Genomic DNA, 22703 nt, shown 5'->3' with positions numbered 1-22703 from the left:
GACGTTATGTTGGCCGACAAGGAGAAGTAGCAGCCTGTAGAGGCTGTTGTAGTCTTCCTCGTGTTCGACCACAATGGACGGCGGTTTGGGTTCTCTCTTCTGAGCAGGCATCTCCACACCGTCAGCGAGCTCCTCAAAGGCGTTTGCCGTCTGAACCGGCGGCGCTGAGGAGTGCTGCGCTTTCCTGGCTGGCCGTTTGACGAGTTGAAACCCTCCGTCATCGACGGCGACATCGCTCTGTTTCGCCTTTTTGCCATTAGGAAGGGCGCAGGTGGTTCCTGACGCAGTAGTCGCGCGTCTTTTCGTTGTGCTGGCGGCGGCGGGAACGTCATTTCTTGCTGTCGACTCGTCGTCCGAATAGGGCAGCGGAACTTGCAGTGCGTCCGAAACGTATTCCATTTCCGTATCCATATTCAGTGCCACGGTAGGCGTAGGTGGGGGGCCGGATGGGGCCGCCGAAAAAGCGGGCTTTGCCAGACGGCGATCCGCCACACCCTCGCTGTTCGGATATCCACTTGCTCCGACATCTCAGCGTTAACTCTGCATGCGTCGCGTGCGTGTCTATCTGATTCTCTCATTACAGCGCCTTTTATACACGATTGTCATGCGCAGTCACTGACGTTTTTCTGTCCAGCGCCATCTGTCGGACATTTTGTGAACTTTCTTTTTTTTTTTGCTCGAATAAAACCCCATGTCATTCCAAGCTGTGTGTCAATTTTTACCTCTCTATCCACATTATTCCGTCGTTTATTAAGTTTTCAAATTTATACTTACTTTTTGATCACCCGGTACATTGTTGTTTATTTTTTGTATCATTCTATACACAGCCAATTTCCACATGCACAGATGTACCACAGTTAATAAACAGTACAACATGCCTTTTACAAAGCATCAGTCGAAGAATATGGTTAACACATTCACCTCTAAGCATTATCGTACACGTCACGTTGCAGCTGTTGTACGGTTCACAATAAATATTCGAATATCCCACCGTCAGCTTCAGAGCATTTGTCCATTCTTGGGAGAACCTGTTGTGCAGCTTGTCTGAGTGCTTCTACTCATACCTTAATGAGGGCAGCAGCGTCCGTGATACGACCAAGCAGTTCATCTCGCATGTTCACCCTTCGTTTGTATACACCAAATGAACCAGCCCCACACACAAAAGTCTAAAGGCATAAGGTCTGACGAGCTTGGTGGCTATCACGACGGATCCAGGATCAGGAAAAGTGTGGTTGAGACCTTCCCTCACACGTCTGGTAAAATGTGGGGGGTCTTCGTTCCACTGACAGCACGGTGCAATGGACGTCCTCAACGTGATTATCCGGCCCCTGTGGCCGAGCGGTTCTAGGCGCTTAAGGCGCTTCAGTCCGGAACCGCGCTTCTGCTACGGTCGTAGGTTCGAATTCTGCCTCGGGCATAGATGTGTGTGATACCCTTAAGTTAGTTAGGTTTAAGTAGTTCTAAGTCTAGGGAACTGATGACCTCAGATGTCCCATAGAGCTTACAGCCGTAATAACGGCCTTGATACGCTTGGCATTGAGTCAAACAGAGCTTGGATGACGTGTACAGATACATGCAGCTTCAACACGATACCACAGTTCACTAAGAGAAGTAACTAGCGTACTGTGACAAGCCAGTTGCTCGACCACCATTGACCAGACGTTTTCAGTTGATGAGAGATCTGGAGAATGTGCTGGCCAGGGCAGCAGTCGAACATTTGCTGTATCCAGAGAGGCCCGTACAGTACCTGCAACATGCGGTCCTGCATTATCCTGCTGAAATGTAGGGTTTCGAAGGGATCAAACGAAGGGTAGAGCCACGGCTCGTAATACATCTGAAATGTAACGTCCACTGTTCAAAGTGCCGTCGATGCGAAGAAGAGGGGACCGAGAGGTATAACCAACCAATGGCACCCCATACCATCACGCCGGATGATACGCCAGTATGGCGATGAGGAATGCACGCTTCCAATGTGCGTTCACCGCAATGTCGCCAAACACGGATGCGACCATCATGATGCTGTAAACAGAAGCTGGATTCATCCGAAAAAATGACGTTTTGCCATTCGTGCACCCAGGTTCGTCGTTGTGTACACCATCGCAGGTGCTCCCGCCTGTCATCTCGACTGCTGGTGATACGACGCCGTTGGGATCCAGCACGGCGTTCCGTACTACCCTCCTGAACCCACCGATTCCATAGTCAGCTAACAGTCATTGGATCTCGACCAACGCGAGCAACAATGTCGCGATACGATAAACCGCATTCGCAATAGGCTGTAATCCGACATTGATCAAAGTGGGAAACGTGATGGTACGCATTTCTCCCCCTTACACGAGGTATCACAACAATGTTTCACCAGGCAACGCCAGTCAACTGCTGTTTGTGTATGAGAAATCGGTTGGAAACTTTCCTCATGTCATCACCGCCACCGGCGTCAACCTTGTGTGAATGCTCTGAAAAGCTAATCATTTGCATATCACAGCATCTTCTTCCTGTCGGCTAAATTTCGCGTCTTTAGCACGTCATCTTCGTGGTGTAGCAATTTTAATGTCCAGTAGTTTATGTGGTAAGGTCTTATGGGACCAACTTGCTGATGCCATTGGTCCCTAAGCTTACGCACTATTTAATCTAACTTAGACTAACTTACACTAAGGAAAACACACACCCCCCGCGCCCGAGGGAGAACTCGAACCTCCGACGGCGGGAGCTACGAGTACCGTGACAAGGCGCCCCGGATCGCACGACTACCCCGCGCGCCTACACAAAGTGTATCTGTGCCGTTATGGATAAAACGTTGCGCGGGCACCGTTACCTCTATAGTCTTTCTCACACTACTGCACATAAACTAATCGGTTAAAAAATATATTTTCGCGTTACCTACAGGGTGGTCCATTGATCGTGACCGGGCCAAATATCTCACGAAATAACCGTCAAACGAAAAACCTACAAAGAACGAAGCTAGTCTAGCTTGAAGGGGGAAACCATATGGCGCTATGGTCGCCCCGCTAGATGGCGCTGCCATAGATCAAACGGATATCAACTGCGTTTTTAAAAATAGGAACTCTCATTTTTTATTAGATATTCGTGTAGTGCGTAAAGAAATATGAATGTTTTTGTTGGGCCTCTTTTTCATTTTTGTGATATATGGCGCTGTAATAGCCACAAACATATGGCTCACAATTTTTGACGAACAGTTGGTAACAGGTAGGTTTTTTAAATTAAAATACAGAACTTAAATACATTGGAACATTTTATTTCGGTTGTTCCAGTGTGCTTTGTGAAATAATATCTGTATCGGCGAGTTCTGAAACCGCTACAGAAAAGAATTAGTAAAGAGAAACTCTGAGATTTCATGACAACAGGCCATGAAGGTCCATCGGTACCAACGGGCCTCCGTGTCATCCTCAGTCCATAGGCGTCACTGGATAGGGATATGGAGGAGCATGTGGTCAGCACACCATTCTCCCGGCCGTATGTCAGTTTTCGAGACCGGAGCCACTACTTCTCAATCAAGTAGCTCCTCAGTTTGCCTCACAAGGGCTGAGTGCACCCCGCTTGCCAACAGCGCTCGGCAGACTGGATGGTTACCCTTCCAAGTGCTAGCCCAGCCCGACAGTGCTTAACTTTGGTGACCTAGCGGGAACCTGTGTTACCACTGCGACAAGGCAATTGGCACATTCATGACAAACAGCCTTTGTATAAATAGTAGTGTAAGAATAATAATGTCATTGTCGTCATCGTGGAGTCACGTAGAGAGGAGGAACCTGTGGCGTTATGTTTAACGCATAGGTAGCTTTCATTCGTCAAGATTGTAAGCAGGACGCCATTAGTCGCTGATTAAAAAGAAAGATGTGTGAACTTGTTATTATTCGCGTTTTAAACATAGTTATTTAATGAGAACTCGTATGGTATGATTAAAAAGCTTGCCTGGTATTTTACCCATTTATTTAAGGCATTTTCAGCTTTCTAAGTAGTGTTCGTGCTGCGGAGCTGCGACACGGCGGAACGAGGCGCCGCCGCAGCAGGTTCAAATCTGATAATAAGGGCAATCATACCGCAATAAGGGCAATCAGGTAAAAAGTGAATTTAAAATTATTTCCTACAGCAGTTCGAGATCGGAGTACAAAGCAGCAGATTTCACGTTGTGTTTCACAGGCGGGCGCGGGCTGCTAATATCGTAAACATTAACAGTGTCAAAATTAAAACAGTTTCATGTTTCAGAAGGAAATCTTGCTAAGCGAAAATTATGGATTGGTAAAAGTTATAGAAAAATCATTTTCTGGTTAATAATGATAGTCTCGTGCTCTAGTGTTAGCCGTGGCACTGATTAATAATTAATGTTGGCGAAAAATCCATTGCAAGGTTTGAGGTTCTTTAAGCATTGCGTACGGTAACTTCATTATTTTTTTATAACAGAAATAATTTCAGAACATTTTTACGATAGTTGTAGCAGAGATAGATATGTTGTGCATTCTATTTAGTTACAGTAACAAAACGGTTCATTTAATAAGAAGCCAGTTCCAGTATAGTAATAATAATTAATCTCACTTGTTCGCAACATACAATTAACCAAAGGGAACCAGTGTATAGCAAAAAATACAGGAGCGCGAAATACTGGAATACAACAACCACTGGGAACACTGAAGAAACCTCACTCACATTCTCTGCTGAACAACACGTAACCGGTCGAATCCAAAACAGCTATGGGGCTCCTTCAAAGACAGTATGAGTGGTGACATACTGTACCAAATCAGGCAAACTCATCCTGAACCGACCACCGAATTCAACGACATGTCCAATGAAACAATCATTCGTCTATAAGATAAATGTTTAGCAACAAACAAACAGACTTTAGTACAGATTGGGAAGCAAGCACAACGAAAAAATGATATCAGTCTGCTAAACTTTGAAATCGCAAAGGAAAAAGGCTACAACATTAACGAACTTATTCAATACATTGCTCACAACAAATCACTCCTCAATAAGGAAATTTACCCCGTTATCATGAACCTGATCGCCAATAACTGTGGCGGAATTATTTACTTGGACGCACGAGGCGGCATCGGGAAAACGTTTCTAATAAATCTACTGCTGGTGGAAATGCGTGCCAAACAACAGGTCGCTCTTGCACTGCCATCATCCGGCATTGCAGCCACACTTGTGGAAGGGCGGACGAACAGCCCACTCTGCCCTACAAATACCGTTGAATGTAGCCGAAATACAATTCCCGGCATGTAAAATCTCAAGAGCATCTAGAGGTAAGCTAAAATTATCTTCTGGGACGAATGCAGAATAGCACATAAAAAATCATCCGAAGCCATGGACAGAACGTTATTACACTTACGAGAAAACTGAATTGATGGGTTTAAGGCGCTCCAGTCATGGACTGTGCGGCTGCTCCCGGCGGAGGTTCGAGTCCTCCCTCGGGCATGGGTGCGTGTGTTTGTCCTAACGGTAATTTAGGTTAAGTAGTGTGTAAGCTTAGGGAGTGATGACCTTAGCAGTTAAGTCCCATTAGAATTCACACACATCTGAACTTTTTTCGAATTGATGGGAGGAATCCCACTCATACTTTCAAGTAGATTTTCGACAAACACTTCCCGTTACTCCCAAAGTCAAGCACCAGCAGACGAGATCAATGCATGCTTTAAAAAAATCACATCTCCGACCCCACATACAAATACAGCGACTAAAAAAAATATGAGAGTTGGACTATCGAAAGGCAAAACAACAGTACATTTTGCTCACCAACTTTTACAAATAGGCAAGGACACATACCCTACTGACCAGACGAAGGGCCTTATTAAAGTCAACAGTGATTTCTGCAACATAGGCACTACTGAAAACGAACTCATCGCCCAAATTTATCCAAACGTTGTTCACAGCTATACCAATACGGACTGGCTATTTCAAAGGGCAATTTTGGCAACTAAAATAATACTGTTGACGATATCAACTTTATTATTCAAAACAAAATTCCTGATGAGAATATACAAATCGGTCGACACGATAGTAAACTTTGAGTAAAGTGCGAACTTCCCTACAGAATTTCTGAACTCTTTGCAAGTACTAGAAATGACATTGCAGTGCTTTCGACTTACAATTAGATCTCCGACCAAATACTACTCAGAAAACTCAACTCACCAAAACTATGTAATGGAACAGGGATGATCGCCAAACAGCTATCGAACTTATTACTGGAAATTACAAAGGAGACATGCTATTTATCTCCAGAATATAACTGCTCTACTGAATACAATTTAAAAGAGTCCAATATCAAATCAGATTAGCCTACAGTTTTACAGTTAACATAGCGCAAGGACAAAATTTAAAATATTGCGGCGTCAGTCTCAAATCCTTCTGCTTCTCTCACGGTCAACTATAAGTAGGTTGCTCTCGAATAGGATATTCGAAATTTTTTTAGATATGTTCTCTGGATAACAAAATAAAAAATGTTATTTGTAAAAAAGTATTGCACATAGTTAGAATATGTTTTCAATAAAAAGTTTTTACCTCTTATACTTTAGCAGGTATTGTAAAAATACTTACAATATGTTTCCAATAAAAAAAATTTACCTTTTATACTTTAAAGTTTATCCTTTTATTCCAACTACTACACAATCTCGTATCAAATACCTGAGCGAAGCCAGGTACTAATCTTACAATAAAGAGTCTTTCTGTCATACTTTACATTTGTTGATGTTGAGAGTCAATTGTCATTCCCTGCACTGATGAGATGTTACAGTTACTATCTAGTTACGAAATGAATCATCACTCTAATCGGATTATATATTACAGCTTCATATTTCAGAAATATCTGGGATTACATACTAAACTTACATTATCATTATGTCCTTCATTTTTATCTGTTAAACTCCCTGTATGTTACACGTTTCAAGTTCATATTAAAGGACGCGATTAAAGCAAACATAAACCCAGGAGTAATGTGGTGGAAACACCACTACGGGAACAGTGTCGAACGTGGACTGTCTTATTCTGTTTCAAGCGAAGTACATGGTGACAATTATTGAACTACATGAAATAAAATCGTCATAACGCTTTCCGTTAGGACGCTCAAACTGTACGGTTGGTCGCGGCGTATGATGCGTATGATGGTTTGGTTTAGCGAGGAAGCCAATTTTCATTCGGATGTGTTCGTCAGTAAGCAAAATCGACCAGCTGGGAGACTGAGAATCCGCATTTCGCGATAGAGAAGACTCTTCAGCCTCAACGGCTGACTGCCTCGTGTGATATGTGCAGCCACAAAACAATTGGTCAGATATTCCTTCATGGTAACTATCGAACGGTACGTGAAGGTTTTGGAAGATGATTTCATCCCCATTATCAAAAGTGACCATGATATGTGGTTCATGCAAAACGCAGCTCGACCCCATCGAAGCCAGAGAGTGTTTGATGCCCTGGAGGAGAAGTCTGAGGACCGCCTTCTAGCTCTGGGGTATTCAGAGGCCACTGGGGTGGGCCTCGATTAGCCGCCATTTTCTCCGGATCTGAACACAAGCGACTCCTTTTTGTGGGGCTATATTAAGGACATGGTGTACAGTAAGAACGCCAAAACCATTGCTGAGCTGAGAACAGCCATTCAGGAGGTCATCGACAGCATCGATTTTCCGACACTTCAGCAGGTCGTGCAGAATTTCGCTATTCGTCTGCGCCACATCATCGCCAATGACGGCAGGCATATCGAACTTGTTATAACCTAAAGCCGAATATCTTTAGTGACAAGAAACTTTCTGACAGATTAAAACTGTGTGCCGGACTGAGACTCAAAATCGGGAAGCTGTGAGGAGGGGGCGTACTTGGGTAGCTCAGATGGTACAGCACTTGCCCACGAAAGGCAAAGGTCCCGAGTTAGAGCCTCGGTCCGGCTAGCAGTTTGAATCTGCCAAGAAGTATCATATCAGTGCACACTCCGCTGCAGAGCGAAAATTTCATCCAGGATCTTTAGTGACGTTTATATGTTGAATAAAGTGTGTGCAAGCCGTAGTTTGTAGCTAATTTGCGTTTTTTTTTTCATGTAGTTCAATAACTGTCACCCTGCATATGCCATGGAAATGGAAATGAGCGTTTGGAGTCATTGGGCGGGAGACCCCTTTGCGGGGCAGATCCGGCCGCCTTGGTGCAGGTCTTATTACATTCGACGCCACATCAGGCAACCTGGGTGCCGGATGGGGATGAAATGATGATGAAGACAACACAACATCCAGTCCCTGAGCGGAGAAAATCCCCTAGACGGCCGGAAATCGAACCTCGGCCCCGTAGGAAGCTAATCCGTCACGCTGACCACTCAGCTATCGGGGCGGACTGTATGTGGCATGAATTAAATGCACTGAAATGAAATGTATCGATCGTTGGGTATTGCATCAGTGAAGATATAGTGATGTGCAATGTAATGAATGCAGTTCAAGTACCAGACACCTTTCGTTCCAAAGAGGAACATTATGTCATTAGTGCAGAGGGAACTAAAAACTCGAAGTATTTTAACTACCCATTCAGTGTGTCTTAGGAACTTACTTGAAGAGAAGTCTGCGAAGTACAACACTCCTGCCAGGATGACCAGGATGATGACGACGGAGGCAGCCAGCATCGCCGCCGCCACCCACATAGGTCGTCGACGTCGAAGTCCTGCACAAGATCATGAAAAAAAAGTGATCAGTGCTTTTCCGTTTACTGCTCAGCCATACTATTCTCTGCAGTAGCTGGTCCAAACGTATAGGTGTATTTTCAGTATAAAAGGTGGCAATATCTCAGAGCCTTGGATGCTGATCCGGTGATATATCTGCTAGTATCTATTGTGAGCTATTTACCCGCCAGGGTAGCCGAGTGCGCTAAAGCGCTGCTTCCTGGATTCGGGTAGGCGCGCCGGTCCCGTATCGAATCCGCCCGGCGGATTAACGACGAGGGTCAGTGTGTCAGACAGCCTGGATGTAGTTTTTAGGCGGTTTTACACACACACCCTAGGTGAATACCGGGCTGGACCCCAGGTTCCGCCTCAGTTACACGCATCACAGACATTTTAAACATGAACGCACTATTTCACGATTTACACTAGATGCAGACAATTGAGGTACACTGATTCCGTCGTGGGGGGTACGGGGTGGCGGCAGGAAGGGCGTCCGGCCGTCCCTAATACTAACACTGTCAAATCCGTTGTACCCTGCGATTGCTGCGGGAATATGGCGTAAGCGAAAACAAGAAAGCAAGCAAGCATCTATTGTAGTCCATTTGCATTGCACACAATCGATAATAATAATTTTGATTTTTGCAAGTCTATATAAGCATTGCACACAATCGATAATAATAATTTTGATTTTTGCAAGTCTATATAATACCCAGTCGGGACGGAGTGCCACTGTCTTAGCTTTAATGTACAGTCTCCTGGAGTGGTCAGATGTGTTTTTGACAGTGCCTTTCCTCCTAGTATTCAGCACAGTTACGGAAAGCCAGTCGCTTGAGAAATGCAGTTCAGGTGCTAACCGTGACTGAAAATGATCCTGGGGCATTGCAGTCATCTGTCCAGTATCAGACGCTGCCTCTTGGCCTGCATGTTCCGAACATTCTCAGTAGGTGCGATTATTTGCAGGCAAGAGCTTCAATATTAGGCGCCTGGTGGATTCTGAGGCGTGATGCGAATCGCATTGGTGCTCTTTGAAGGATTCCGCCCTCTGTTGGAGGCCAGACCGTATCTTTAGTTGGCATGGTTGCAGTTGTTTGTCTTCTTCTCGTCTTTTGGCGCCACTTGTTTCGTTAGCTTTCCCCGTCCGCTAGTGGCAGCAGCGGCGGTTATTGATATGTACTAACTGTTGCCCTATCTTTAGGCGACGTTGTTGTTTTTCCAGGTCGTGTGAGTGTGGCAGTTCGGTTGGGAACTCAGGAGGAGGCAGGTCAGCACAGTGCGAGAACACGCCGGGACCGCTGGCGGCGCACATGGACTGCTTGATGGAAGGGCTGTGGCCACGAGGGTGCACGTCCTCGTCGTAAACCGGATCCAGCAAGCTTTAAGATGAGTGCATTTCTATCCAAGTAGAGCGGAGTCAGCCACCCGTGTGGGCCCCGTAGTACGTATGTGATGTTGTAACAGATTATCATCGCGCCGTCGTGTGCAGTTTGTTGGATCTGCGTACTGCTTACTGTGTTAAAAGCACTTGGCTCAGCGACTGTAAATGGATAAGCCGTGTAGAGGTTTGTTTCATTCTGCCAGTCGTTGTCAGAGTTGTCCCAGTGAGTTCAGTGTGCATTCGTGTGCCTAATGAATTTGATGTCACTCATTTGGTACTTGGTTTTGGCTCGCTTTGCGATTGTTTCCGCAATGGCTTGTGGTTGCTGATTCTGGTTGGTTACATCTCATTTTTCCCTTGCACGCAAATCGAGTGGGGTTTTAGTTACTGTTAGTTAGTCTAGTGTTCTGTACTGTGACTTGTTTGTTCAGATTTTAGGGTTTGTGGAATCGGACGGAAATCTGGTAGTGGCTCCTTCCTCGTTCCGGGCGCTCTAAACACAGTATTCTGGGGACGTGCTGCGGACTGCCGGTTCCGTCTTTGGCGTATCGTTCCATAGTTGCATTTGGTTTATCGGATGTCAGGTAGCTTCAGCAAGATTATCATAAGTTATTCGTTAGACTGCCACTAGTCTGAGTTACCATCTTGTGAAGTGAATGCAACTCTTGGCTGCCTATCTCATCGTTTATGAAAGTGTTTGTTGCCAGACCTTCTCAAAGGTCGATTCCTGGAGCACCGTCTGTGACTGGTCCTTGTGTTTTATTACTGTATTATTTATTACCATACTTTGCAATGCCTACATTGAAGGTTACGTATGTCTGGTTAATAGTTCCGGTCGCCTTCTGGAATAAATCTAGCAGTGTAAGCGATGTGTTACAAGGCTACCATCATCTTATTTCATCTGTTTGGTGGTCAGTTACTTGTTTCTTTTAATTAACTTTTGCTTGTATTTGCTGTTTTGCAACAGGTTTCTAAATTTCTTATATAATTTCCGTTCCTTGCGTGTAAGGCCTTCAACCGTGATTGTGGTCATTTGCTTTGAAAAAATAATCCGATATTTGTATTTTAGCAATAAGCCTTAAAATCTTATTTACTGCCATTCCTGGCGTCTGATGCGTTCTGCTGTGTTTGTGGCCACTTACCTTTTAATATTTCAATACCTGTAAGTTGTAATTGCCGCAACTTCTTAAACATTCTTAATTTATTGCCATTCTTGGCATGTAAGGCCTTCAGCCGTGATCACAGTGGCTTGCTTTTTTTAAACATTATCTGTATCTGTATTTTATGGTGATTTGCTAAATTGTAACACACTCAAAACACTATTATTTACACATTTGTTTATTCGTTCATTAATAATGTGCGGCATTTTGTATTTATTGTTTAGTCTGGAATTGCTGATTTAAAAATAAATGTGTGTAACTGTAAAAGGCAACCAATAGTAACTGATTACGGAGCCATCCACAGTCGTATCCGAATTCTGCCTTCCCTTTACTACCACTATGTCTCAAATTCTCTTATGGATATTGTGGGCAAGGAGTGGAAGAACTTCAGCTGCACTCTATTTGCCTATGGTGGGGACTCACGCGAGATGTGAAACTGTTCTTTCTGGATGCTGTAAAGAGCATAGGATGCAGCCAACAGCAGGTTAGAGTCTGTGCAGAATAATATCGCCAGTAGATCCGCAACTGGCAGGGCAAGGAAGGGGACAGCAGTAGTGGTGGGGGTGTCGACAGGCACTGTAGGGGAAATGCCGAATGCTGAAGGGGAAGTGCCTTTCCAAATTTAAGCCTACATGTACATTTTTTTTAAATATTAAGTATAGCCCCTTCTAGCCCACCCTTGTATGGTAACCATTCAAAAAGATCTACATTCATCTATGCTTTAGTTAGTATGTACAAAGTATTCTGTTGAAAATGCAACAACAAAAGCAGCGATTTATTTTTGCCTGGCATTTTAATCATTGTTAAGTTTTAGAGAAGTGTCATGAGAGGCAAATTTAGAGTAAAACCTTCTATTCCTTGTTTGCATGTCAAAATTTGCTTCTTTTGCCTAAACACATCGGAGTTTAATGTGACCTCACCAACATGTAGTGCAGACGTCTCTGCAAGAGAATTCTGAACTAGTGGTTTATTAAGTTTATTAAGCGAGGAACTGAGGACAAGTAAGCTCAGTAGCTTATGGTAAAGCAAACCCTCTGTACAGAAATAAATGTGTAACGTCTTCATTTGTGCTGTTCCTAAATCTACAGCATTTCTCGATTCACCAGCTATCGATCGCCCTTAAAAATTACATTTTTACATCGGAAAAGTCCGTAGTTCGTGGGGTAATACTGTAGATAATGAAGTTTTTCATAATCACAATAAGCAGAACACTCTCCTCTTCGCATGCTATCATTTGAAAAATCTCATTTCAATATCTCAAAACGCTCATGAAATATAATGTTGTCGATGTTTCATTCTGGCTTTATAGCTGGCGCGCTATAGCAAATGAGTGTGCTACATCAGATCAATTTTCTTGAGCATGGTGACAGATAGAGCTTTCCACCCAAGTCTGATGAAAAATTCAGTATATTAGCTAAATTTCATATGCAGCAAGATATTATGTAATGTTTAACAAAAGCAAAAAGCATAGCAACCGCTAATTTTAATTGCAAACTTTTTGAATTTCGCACATTGTCTTACTTGAGTGCTAATATCACATTTTCGAAACGATGAGTACGTCATCATGACATAGACATTTAAAGCTATAAATAAGGAAAAAATGAAATTTTTTCACCGTATTGTTTCTGCATCGTAGTTTGCGAGGGCAACGGCCTTGCCGCAGTGGGTACACCGGTTCCCGTAGGATCACCGAAGTTAAGCGATGTCGGGCGTGGTCGGCACTTGGATGGGTGACCATCCAGGCCGCCATGCGCTGTTGCGATTTTTCGGGGTGCACTCGGCCTCGTGATGCCAATTGAGGAGCTACTCGACCGAATAGTAGCGGTTTCGGTCAACAATACCATCATAACGACCGGGAGAGCGGTGTTCTCTATCCACATCCTCCACTGAGGATGACACGGCGGTCGGATGGTCCCGGTAGGCCACTCGTGGCCTGAAGATGCAGCGCTTTACCATAGTTTGAGAGAAACTTCAGGCATTATGCCGCGTTTCCGTCATCGCTGCCGAAAGTGGGCAGACAATGTAGGCATTCCCTTCCAAACAAACGAATGAACTCGCCCACTGCTTTGGACTGAAATTGGCCACCGTACATCGGCACTGCATCCTGCGTGGACTCTACCACACTACCAAACATATGTGTCACTTCGGATCAGAAGAGTACTTTTCTATCTAGGTTGCTAAAGATTGCTGGTCTTGTAAGGTGAATGCGGTGCTCACTGTCTGCAGCATCTGATCGGCTGTGGACCTTTGGTACAGAGCCAAATAAAGGGTCTAAAACAGAGGCTCAGACGTCTAAGAGAAGGCGTTGCTGCGAATTCCTAGATTGTTTCGTGGGGCCGAGACGTGTTGGGTTCTGCTAAAAAATGGCTCTAAGCACTATGCGACTTAATTTCTAAGGTCATCAGTCGCCTAGAACATAGAACTAATTAAACCTAACTAACCTAAGGACATCACACACATTCATGCCGAGGCAGGATTCAAACCTGCGACCGTAGCGGTCGCTCGGCCACACTGTAGCACCTAGAACCGCACGGCCACTCCGGCCGGCGGTTCTACTAAACAAATCAAGAGTCCACTGCACACGGATTGCAGCTGCAGGGTTAGCGGAAGCAGAGTCGAGTAGACTCAAGAGGTTCTAAAGTATTACCCCCCATGTTGTGCAAAACAGTGTTGCAAAAACAGACAGAAAGTATCTCAAAGAAAACCATATTTCTTAGTTTGGCAACAGTTGACAGTATCTTCTAATTTAGTGTGAACTTCATTGCGAGACGGTTTCAGTGATGTCCAAACTGAAACGCTGTCCCAAACTCTAGCAGGATGTACAAAGAAGATCAAAATGAATGTGACCTATATTACTGGAAAACTCCTTACGCTCTTTGGGCGAAAAGGAGAGTTATTGAACAAAGTTTTCCAATATTGTTTCACCAAAGCTGATGCAGTAAATATTCCAAACCAGTCGGAAGTAATTTAAAAATAGAGTCCTTGGTGTATCTTAGTAGTGTGTGATGTGCTGCAACGTCACCCAAAAGAACCTACAATTTTTATTTGCATAATTAAGTCCTAAAAACTGTTTTGCCTTATAGTCAGCTTGTGACGGTAAAATACCCCCGTTACTAGATGAATACGTCTAGTACGCAAGGATTGCTTTGTGGAGAGCGAGCGCGCGACATGGTGAGCCTTTCGCGGAAGAGCGTGGCGCGCCAGCTCGAGATTTGCAACGTGTCCGTGGGATGCTCCCGCCGCCGGGCGGCCACGTGACCCGCAGCTTGGGGCAAGGTCTGGTTTTTCGTGCGTTACGCGAAAACTATGTAACTTACGGTGAATATATGTGGGAGTGGATTGTGGTCAGCAATATGCACCTTCTGAAAGATCGATCTTTATTTTAAGTCACGAGACGCAAAAGTTATACTAACTTGAAAATTGCCTAATATCACGAATACTGATAAAATTAATAAAAGTAGTAAATAACAACTTACAGAGATGAGCGAGAGCTCATTAAAGCGTCTCGTCATAGCGGATCAATTGCCAGAGACATATCTTAAGATTCATGAATTATTACGCTCGTTATAAGCAAAGTTTGATGAGAAATTGTTTATAAAATTCAATAGAAAATTCGTGACGTAAAGAACGGCCCTATATAATATTTTGGGTGGCATCACACGTATTTTAAACTAGTTAAGTTACACTATACATTTAACTTGCAATAGTTTTCATTGTTTGCAAATTATTATTGCATTTATCGCCCATAATTAATTAATTATTATAGATATGAACATTTTGAGCAGCGCAATGTATAGATCGCTATAGATTACGCCTAAAAACAGTGCTATATGCAGTTCTATGTTAAAACTTTGCAGCACAGATGTAAACAAACAAGTGGGGATATTTGCAAAATATAAGACTTGATTTTTTGGCAATAGAATAATACTAGAAATTAATGTAGCATAGTAAATAGGATGTACTTTTCAGTGCGGTTCCGATGATGTACTTATTTCTGTTGAGGGATGCATGTGTCAAAATTTGCAACCTTAACTGGTGAGATTGGTACTTGCATAACCACATAACCAAAGGGGGGGGGGGGGGGGGAAGCCTATATAAGCGAGCTGCCATCTTGGCTAGGGGTCAGTTGTTGGTAAGTCGTTTGGCGGGTGGGTGGCGAGCGAGCCCCACTTGTGGGTGGCGCATGTGGTCATTTGGGTAAGAATTTCTCGCGCCGATTTATTTCGACAAAGAGTATTGTTTAATAGTGCAAGTGTGCAAGAATATATTTGGTGAATTTGAAGTGCTACGATTATTTGTGCGAGTACGGATTACGAGGTATACATAGGCGTAAGTGAACATGTGGCGATCTGAGACTTCGCTCCAAAACTGCTAGAACAAAGAGGATAGCGGGACTTGTGCTTCTGTTCGAATTGACTGAGTAATTTTCGATTATAGCAGCCTATATCACTGCTACTGGGAGCTCGGAGTCAAATTATTATTAAAGCAAAACTGTAAATCGTCTCTAAATCGTCTCACCAGTGCTAATTTCATTGTGTGACAGAAAAGAACGATGCCAATAAATAGTGATTGAACTGTGTCGTGAAAAATGATTTTTGCTATAATTATCGCCTAATTGTTGTTCCGTAGCGTAAACTGTACTCATGTTAATTCAAGAACTATAACTAATGCGCGGATGTGGAACAGTGTACTAATGCACCAAGTGTGGAAATCATCCCCTGAAGCTTACGTGAGAGACAAAATTTGCACTAACATTTTCTAACGAACATTTGTATATGCACATTAGTGTAAACACTACAACCGCACTTATTTTTCCGCCTCGTCTCAAGCTGTAGCTCTGTAAACGGATGCAGATGTGATCAGTCTGCCTTTTACCATTCCTCTATTACTATAAGTATTAAATTTCTCACGCCTGTTGTGAGTGGCGACGGGTTTGTTGTATATCCCCCGTCCCTAGGTTCATTAAAAGTACAGCAACTCCATGATTATTTCGTCTAACTGATCTAATTAAGTTGTAACAAGATCTATAATGTGATGCGCATCAATTAAGCCAAGTTTAGCATGTCGCACAGATTGCCACCATATGTTCAGTAAGATAATTTGATGAACTAGTTGTATTGGGTGATCGCTCATTCCACATTAGTTTTATTCGCTCTGCTCGCCGTTTTCGAGGAGGATTTTGTTAAGACTACTTATTGAGCTATGACATCAGTGACCAGTTGACTAAAAGTGTTGATTTGCTGCATACCGAAGACATATAAAGGCGCTATAATTTTCTTTGAATGGCTTGCCTGATGATATTTTGCAGGTATAGATTTTGTGCAACTTACGAAGCTGGACTTCATAATATCAGTATTACATTACTTTTTATCCTACATTTTTTTAACTGCCAGCAGATTTCTGTTACCACAGCCGTCTACTTTACACTTCTTTCCTTTCAAGTTGTGCTCTGCCGGTGGTCGTATTCGTGGTAGTTAGGGGGCTGCATTTGTTATGATCGTGCTGTTATGGTCGGGTTGGCTACGTCACTCATTCATAACGGGCAATTTGTTTCTTCTGTTCGGAAAGCTACAGCGTTGGGCGGTGACCTAATCTGCGGTACAGTTCGAGGGCACAACGGAAGTGGGTTGTGGATATGGCTTTGCAGCAGTTAACATTTCTTGGAAACGTACGTCATATTGTGTCACGATGCCATTAATAGCTCGCCGTCGATCGCATTTCTCAGCTGATATCTCAAGAGTGTCGTACGGCTGAGCTAGCCAGTACAGAGCATAAATCATGGCTGACTACTGTGGCCGTTGGGATACGAAATACGCTAAAAAGACAGGGACTCAAACAACACAATATAGAACAAACTGTGCCGACAAATATAGCCAATCTGGCATCTACCAATTAAACAGCATTTACTGTCAATCTGTACACGTGGGTCCAACATGCAGGAATTTCAGGACCAGATACACGGAACAAGGGCATTAAAAAAGTAACAGCTCACAGTCAACATCTTCACGACATCTAATGGCAGAAATCACCATCCAACAAACAAAGACAGTAACTTGGAAGTTCTTAAAACTAGCAATAGCCTGCAACAAAAGTTAACAATAGAGGATAATTGGTTCAAATGGCTCTGACCACTATGGGACTTAACTTCTGAGGTCATCAGTCCCCTAGAACTTAGAACTACTTAAACCTAACTAACCTAAGGACATCACACACATCCATGCCCGAGGCAGGATTCGAACCTGCGATCGTAGCGGTCGCGCAATTCCAGATTGTAGCGCCTAGAACCGCTCGGCCACCCTGACCGGCAGAGGATAATTATCACATGCAAAAAGCAAGAGCCCGAGACAAGAAACGTACTAAATGAATAAGCATCACTCTGCAATAAAAACCTATTAGCCACAATAGAAGAACTGTATGAATAACGACCGCTACCTCCCCTTCCTTTCTCTCTCATTCACACTCACTTTCTGTCTGTCTCTCTCTCTCTCTCTCTCTCTCTCTCTCTCTCTCTCTCTCTCTCTCTCTCACACACACACACTCACTCACTCACTCACTCACACACACAGACACACACACATTTATCTGACACCATATGTCTCTGCCACAACACACGCACACTTAGTCAACTCCCTGAAGATCGATAAACAATTTGAAATTCGTGCACCACCCATAAAAAAAAACCACACAACGAAACAAATGAACATCAAACAGACGCAATGACACACTGAATGACAACAAAAGCTTTACGTTTTGCGATAAAAGAAAAATGTGTGTGAATCTGTCAGAACTTCCATTATAAAGAAAACAGGTGCCTGAACACGAATAGGGACTGTGTGGAGAATGATCTATGACAGTCAACCCAAGGCGGCGGATTGTTGTAGAGCAGCGCTCGTATGTAGCCTGGCATTGTGATGCTAAAGGAGGCGGTGTTCCATGGGTGGACGAACCCTTCGAATTCGTGCTTTCCCTGTTCTGAGGGTCCCGCACTACCTCGCGGAGTGTCTTCGGGCATGAATTCAAAATGCGCCACACCTTTAACATCCCAGAACACTGTGTGCATGATTTTGCCTGATGACGGAATGGTCTCAGTTTTATCGTCGGTGATGCTTTGTGTCGAAACTCCACTGATGTTCTCTTGTTTATGGCGTCAAAATGGTGAACAGAGCTTTCATCATTTGTCACAATAGTGTTAAGGGACCCGTAACCGTCACGCCCAAAATGTAAAAGAAACTGTCGACAGATGTCCAATCTCCTCTGTTACGCGTTAGGAGTGAGCATTCGAGGCACCCACCGTGAACACAGTTCTCTGTACCGCTGTTCTGAAACGATGGTCTCTACACGCTCTCATGATACGCCACACTTACCTGAGAGCTGTGTCTGTGTGATCCAACGATTTTCTCTGGTGACGTCATCAAACCGATTCCGAAGAGCCTCACCGGTTGCCGTACACGGGCGTCAACTCTGGGCTCTGTCATACATTTTGAGGTTAGCACTACCGTTTCCTTCATTACGACCAGCAAAAACCCAACATCGCACACTGCCGATGTCGATACAATCATCAACGTACAAAGTTTTCATTCTTCAACGGACTTCAATTGGAGGCAGGTTTTCTGCGATTAGAAACTCGATTACAGTACGCTGTTTCTCACGCAGCAACCAAGTTAGGTTACACACCGCCATGTTGCACGCTACCATTCGAAGCCGTCTAGCGGCAGAAGGTTGCAACTTACGTTAGCGAAGTCGACTGAGTAATATGGATATCTTTTAAAACCTCGACCGATATTGAGAAAAGAATAAAAATTTCGCTGACGTCACTTTTCAGCACGCTCTCGTAGGTGAAGTATGTGTACGAGCTTGTTTTTCTAGCATAATTCTAATAAAGACCGATGGAGGAGCAAACCGTTCCTAGTGATTGGCTGTTGAGTTCTGGAAACGTTTTACCCTCACGTATCAGTGCATTTCTGGAGATCGAAAACGTCTTCTGTGGGAATCAACATGGATTCCACAAATAACGTTCGTTTGGAACCCAGCTTGCTCTGTTCGTCCAGACACCTAGAAGTCATTAGCTATAGGGTGACAATTATTAAACTATGAAAAAAACCTAAATTAATGACAAACTGACAAACTATGGCGTGCACACGCTTAATTGAACATGTAAACGTCACTACAGATATTCGGATTTAGGTTGACATGTTCGATATGCCTGCCATTAATGGCGATGATGTGCCGCAGACGAATAGCGAAATTCTGCACGACCCGCTGAAGTGTCGGAACATCGATGCTGTCGATGACCTCCTGAATAGCTATTTTCAGATCAGCAGTGGTTTTGGCGTTATTACTGTACACCATGTCTTTAGTATAGCCTCACAAAAAGGAGTCGCATGTGTTCAGATCAGGAGAATATGACGGCCAATCGTGGCCTACGCCAGTGGCCTCTGGGTACCCCACAGCCAGAATGCGGTCCCCAAAGTGCTCCTGCAGGACATCAAACACTGTCCTGCTTCGATGGGTCTAGCTCAGTCTTTCATGAACTACATTTTGTCGAAATCAGGCTCACTTTGAATAATGGGTATGAAATTATCTGCCAGAGCCTTCACGCACCATTCAGTAGTCACCGGACCAACAGAGAATATCGCACCGGTTATTCGTGACTGGACACTGCACACCACACAGTCATTTTCTCCATCTCGAAATGCGGATTCTCGGTCCCCCCAAATGCTCCAATTTTGCTTATTGACGAACCCATCCAAATGAAAGTGGGCTTCGTCGCTAAACCAAACCATACAGGCGGATACTAATTCCCATCATTCCCCGCGGCCAATCGTGCAGTTCAAACTTCCTAACGCGAACCGTTCAGAAGTTATGACGATTTTATTTCACACAGTTCAATAATTGTCACCCTGTATATGCGTTCAGGTTGATGGTATGTTCTTTGACATCCGGAAGCCATACGATACAGTTCTGCACTGTCGCCTAGTGAATAAAATACATCATAACAAAAAGAGAGCGTCAGTCGTAAAGTAACTTCAGGCATACGCCAAGTGAGAGTTATATGGCTGTTACTGTTTACAGTAAACATTAATAGATAACCTAGTGGGTAACGTCGGAAGTTCCATCATGCTTTTCGTGGATGGTATGGTATCGTATACAGAGAAGTCAAAAAAAAAATAAAATTGTCGCGAAATGCAGGAAGACCAGCAGAGGATCGATGCTTGGTGGAGAGATGGCAGTCGAATCTCAGCGTAAGCAAATGTAATATGCTTCGCATAAGAAGGGCCCATTATTGTATGAAATCGGGACTGCAGAAAGATCACCATAAGCACCGTGTGCTTACGGAGCGATATAACTGGAACGACCACATAATACTAATCGCAGCTGAGGCGGCCCGGCCGGCCGCTGTGGCCGAGCGGTGCTATGCGCTTCAGTACAGAACCACGAGGCTGGTACGGTCGCACGTTCGAATACTGCCTCGGGCATGGATGTGTGTGGTGTCCTTAGGTTAGTTAGGTTTAACTAGTTCTAAATCTAGGGGACTGATAACCTCGCATGTTAAGTCCCATAGTGCTTAGAGCCATTTGAACCATTTTTTTGAGGCGGCCCTGTTCGCGGAGCGCCCTTGACTCGGTGGCACTTGAATAATTCGGTGGCATTGCACGACCTCAGACACGGCACAGCAAGCACGTGTTGGCCGCGACTTCACCCGCCGCTATCGCACGTCTTGTCCGGCCTGAGCTCTACTGACGTGCCGTCGGCCAGTCCAAGGTCTGATGACGTATCAGTCACGTGACACGGCGACCTAGTCCATTAGTTATAGTGACGGCAGCATTCTCTCTCCACATAGGCGCTTATTCAACTGCTTCTGAGTGTCTTTACGCGAACATTTCGGGTAGGAATAAACGTAAAATGACGTGTGACATTTATAAGTGGGAATCTACAATGTGTGCCAACAAAGTTCAGGTTATATTATTTTACCCAAGACCGTAGCGAAGTGCGAACATTTCCATGCAGTTGAAATAGTTTGAAAGCAGGAAGCTTTGGACTTGATGTCCCGGCGAATATGATACCTACGATACGGATCAATGTCTCGCAGGGATTATGACGAGGAATTAAAGCGGAGCTAAGGCTGTCAAAGGAATTACCCCAACTTCTGACTAAAGTTATTTAGGAAAAGCACAACCATGGGCACAGAGTGGTTTGCGCTCAATTTTTCCCACTAAGGACAGATGACCAAAACGCCGCCACCCGCACGATACGTCATATTAACACCGTATAATTAGTCTTGGTAATGGGCTCAATTCAACGACGAAGAGACTCCACAAATTTCTTCTGGTGTTGGCGATACAGCTGAAATAACGCACTGATGATTAGATCCTGTAGAGCTACCAGTCTGAGGGGATGTTGATTGTTTCATCCATTATTTCAAAAACCGTCACAGATGAAAACTAATCGGGGTTTCAGCAGAGTCGTAGCGCCATGTTGTCGCACCGTTTCGGCGTGTTTACTTCTCGTCATCTCCAGTGGAAGTGTCAATGTCATATATGGCCCAATCCTTCATAGCCGTTGGGCTGCAGACTCCCCTGCAGAAGTCCCAAAGGTTGAGCCAAACGCGTGCCTCCGGAGGAGATGTCACAACCGGTGGTGGGGTAACCCAGGGCGGGGTTGAAGGTGCCAGTGTATCCACTCCTGGTGATGCCCGTCTATTCCACCTGCTGCCTCCATTGCTTCCACACCAGTGAATTCATGACGTATTTTTGCTAACGGTCCATCCAATGCGGTTCAAATGGTTCAAATGGCTCTGAGCACTATGGGACTTAACATCTGAGGTCATCAATCCCCTAGAACGTAGAACTACTTAAACCTAACTAACCTAATGACATCACACATCCATGCCCGAGACAGGATTCGAACCTGCGATCGTAGCGATCGCACGACTCTAGACTGAAGCCCCTAGAACCGCTCGGCCACCATGGCCGACCCATGCAATGAGGATCTTACAAGGGGAAGATCTCAGACACGACTAAGCAATCCACCTCACACCTGGCAGGTCGCTTATGTATAACCTAAAATGAAAGTAAACTATTTTGGCTCAACACCCGCCCGTTTTTTAAAAAACCACTCCTAAAATTCATGATGCGCAATCGACTCGAAATTGAAATAGATAGATAACTGAAATATGAGCATTTTTCATCATCACATATGGCAGGGTGACCAAGAATTTCGCTCGAAAGCCGTGAAGGGACTTCTGTCACTGTACTCAGCTTGGGTGCACCCTTCCGCATCACTATCAGTGCCTGAGAAGGGGGAAGAAAAACCAACTGCGAACGCGCCCATTTCATATTTCTCAAGTCTATAGATTACAAATGAAACAATTTTTCAGTATTATTTAATTATTTTTACCCTGACGAAGACGTAATATAGTTTTTATCTGGTACTGATCGGTGGCATATGGACAGACAAAGACAATGTCATTTTTTTAGCACTCAGTTTGCCACGTAATCGTAGCTTATTTAGTTTAATTAAACGAAAA

General features: G+C 44.2%; 1 protein-coding gene across 1 annotated transcript in view; it reads right to left on the bottom strand.

Annotated features, from left to right (window-relative positions):
• Nucleotides 1-22703, bottom strand: part of LOC126268068 (peptidoglycan recognition protein 1-like) — an 82877-nt gene that overhangs the window by 21808 nt on the left and 38366 nt on the right. The window contains exon 2 of the mRNA XM_049973502.1: nucleotides 8533-8643. Within this exon, the coding sequence (XP_049829459.1) occupies nucleotides 8533-8643 (111 nt within the window). The remainder of the gene's footprint in view (nucleotides 1-8532; nucleotides 8644-22703) is intronic.

This window comes from Schistocerca gregaria, chromosome 4 (genome assembly GCF_023897955.1).
Source record: "Schistocerca gregaria isolate iqSchGreg1 chromosome 4, iqSchGreg1.2, whole genome shotgun sequence".
In the NCBI taxonomy this organism is placed as follows: domain Eukaryota; kingdom Metazoa; phylum Arthropoda; class Insecta; order Orthoptera; family Acrididae; genus Schistocerca; species Schistocerca gregaria.
This window is presented reverse-complemented; position numbering and strand designations above follow the sequence as displayed.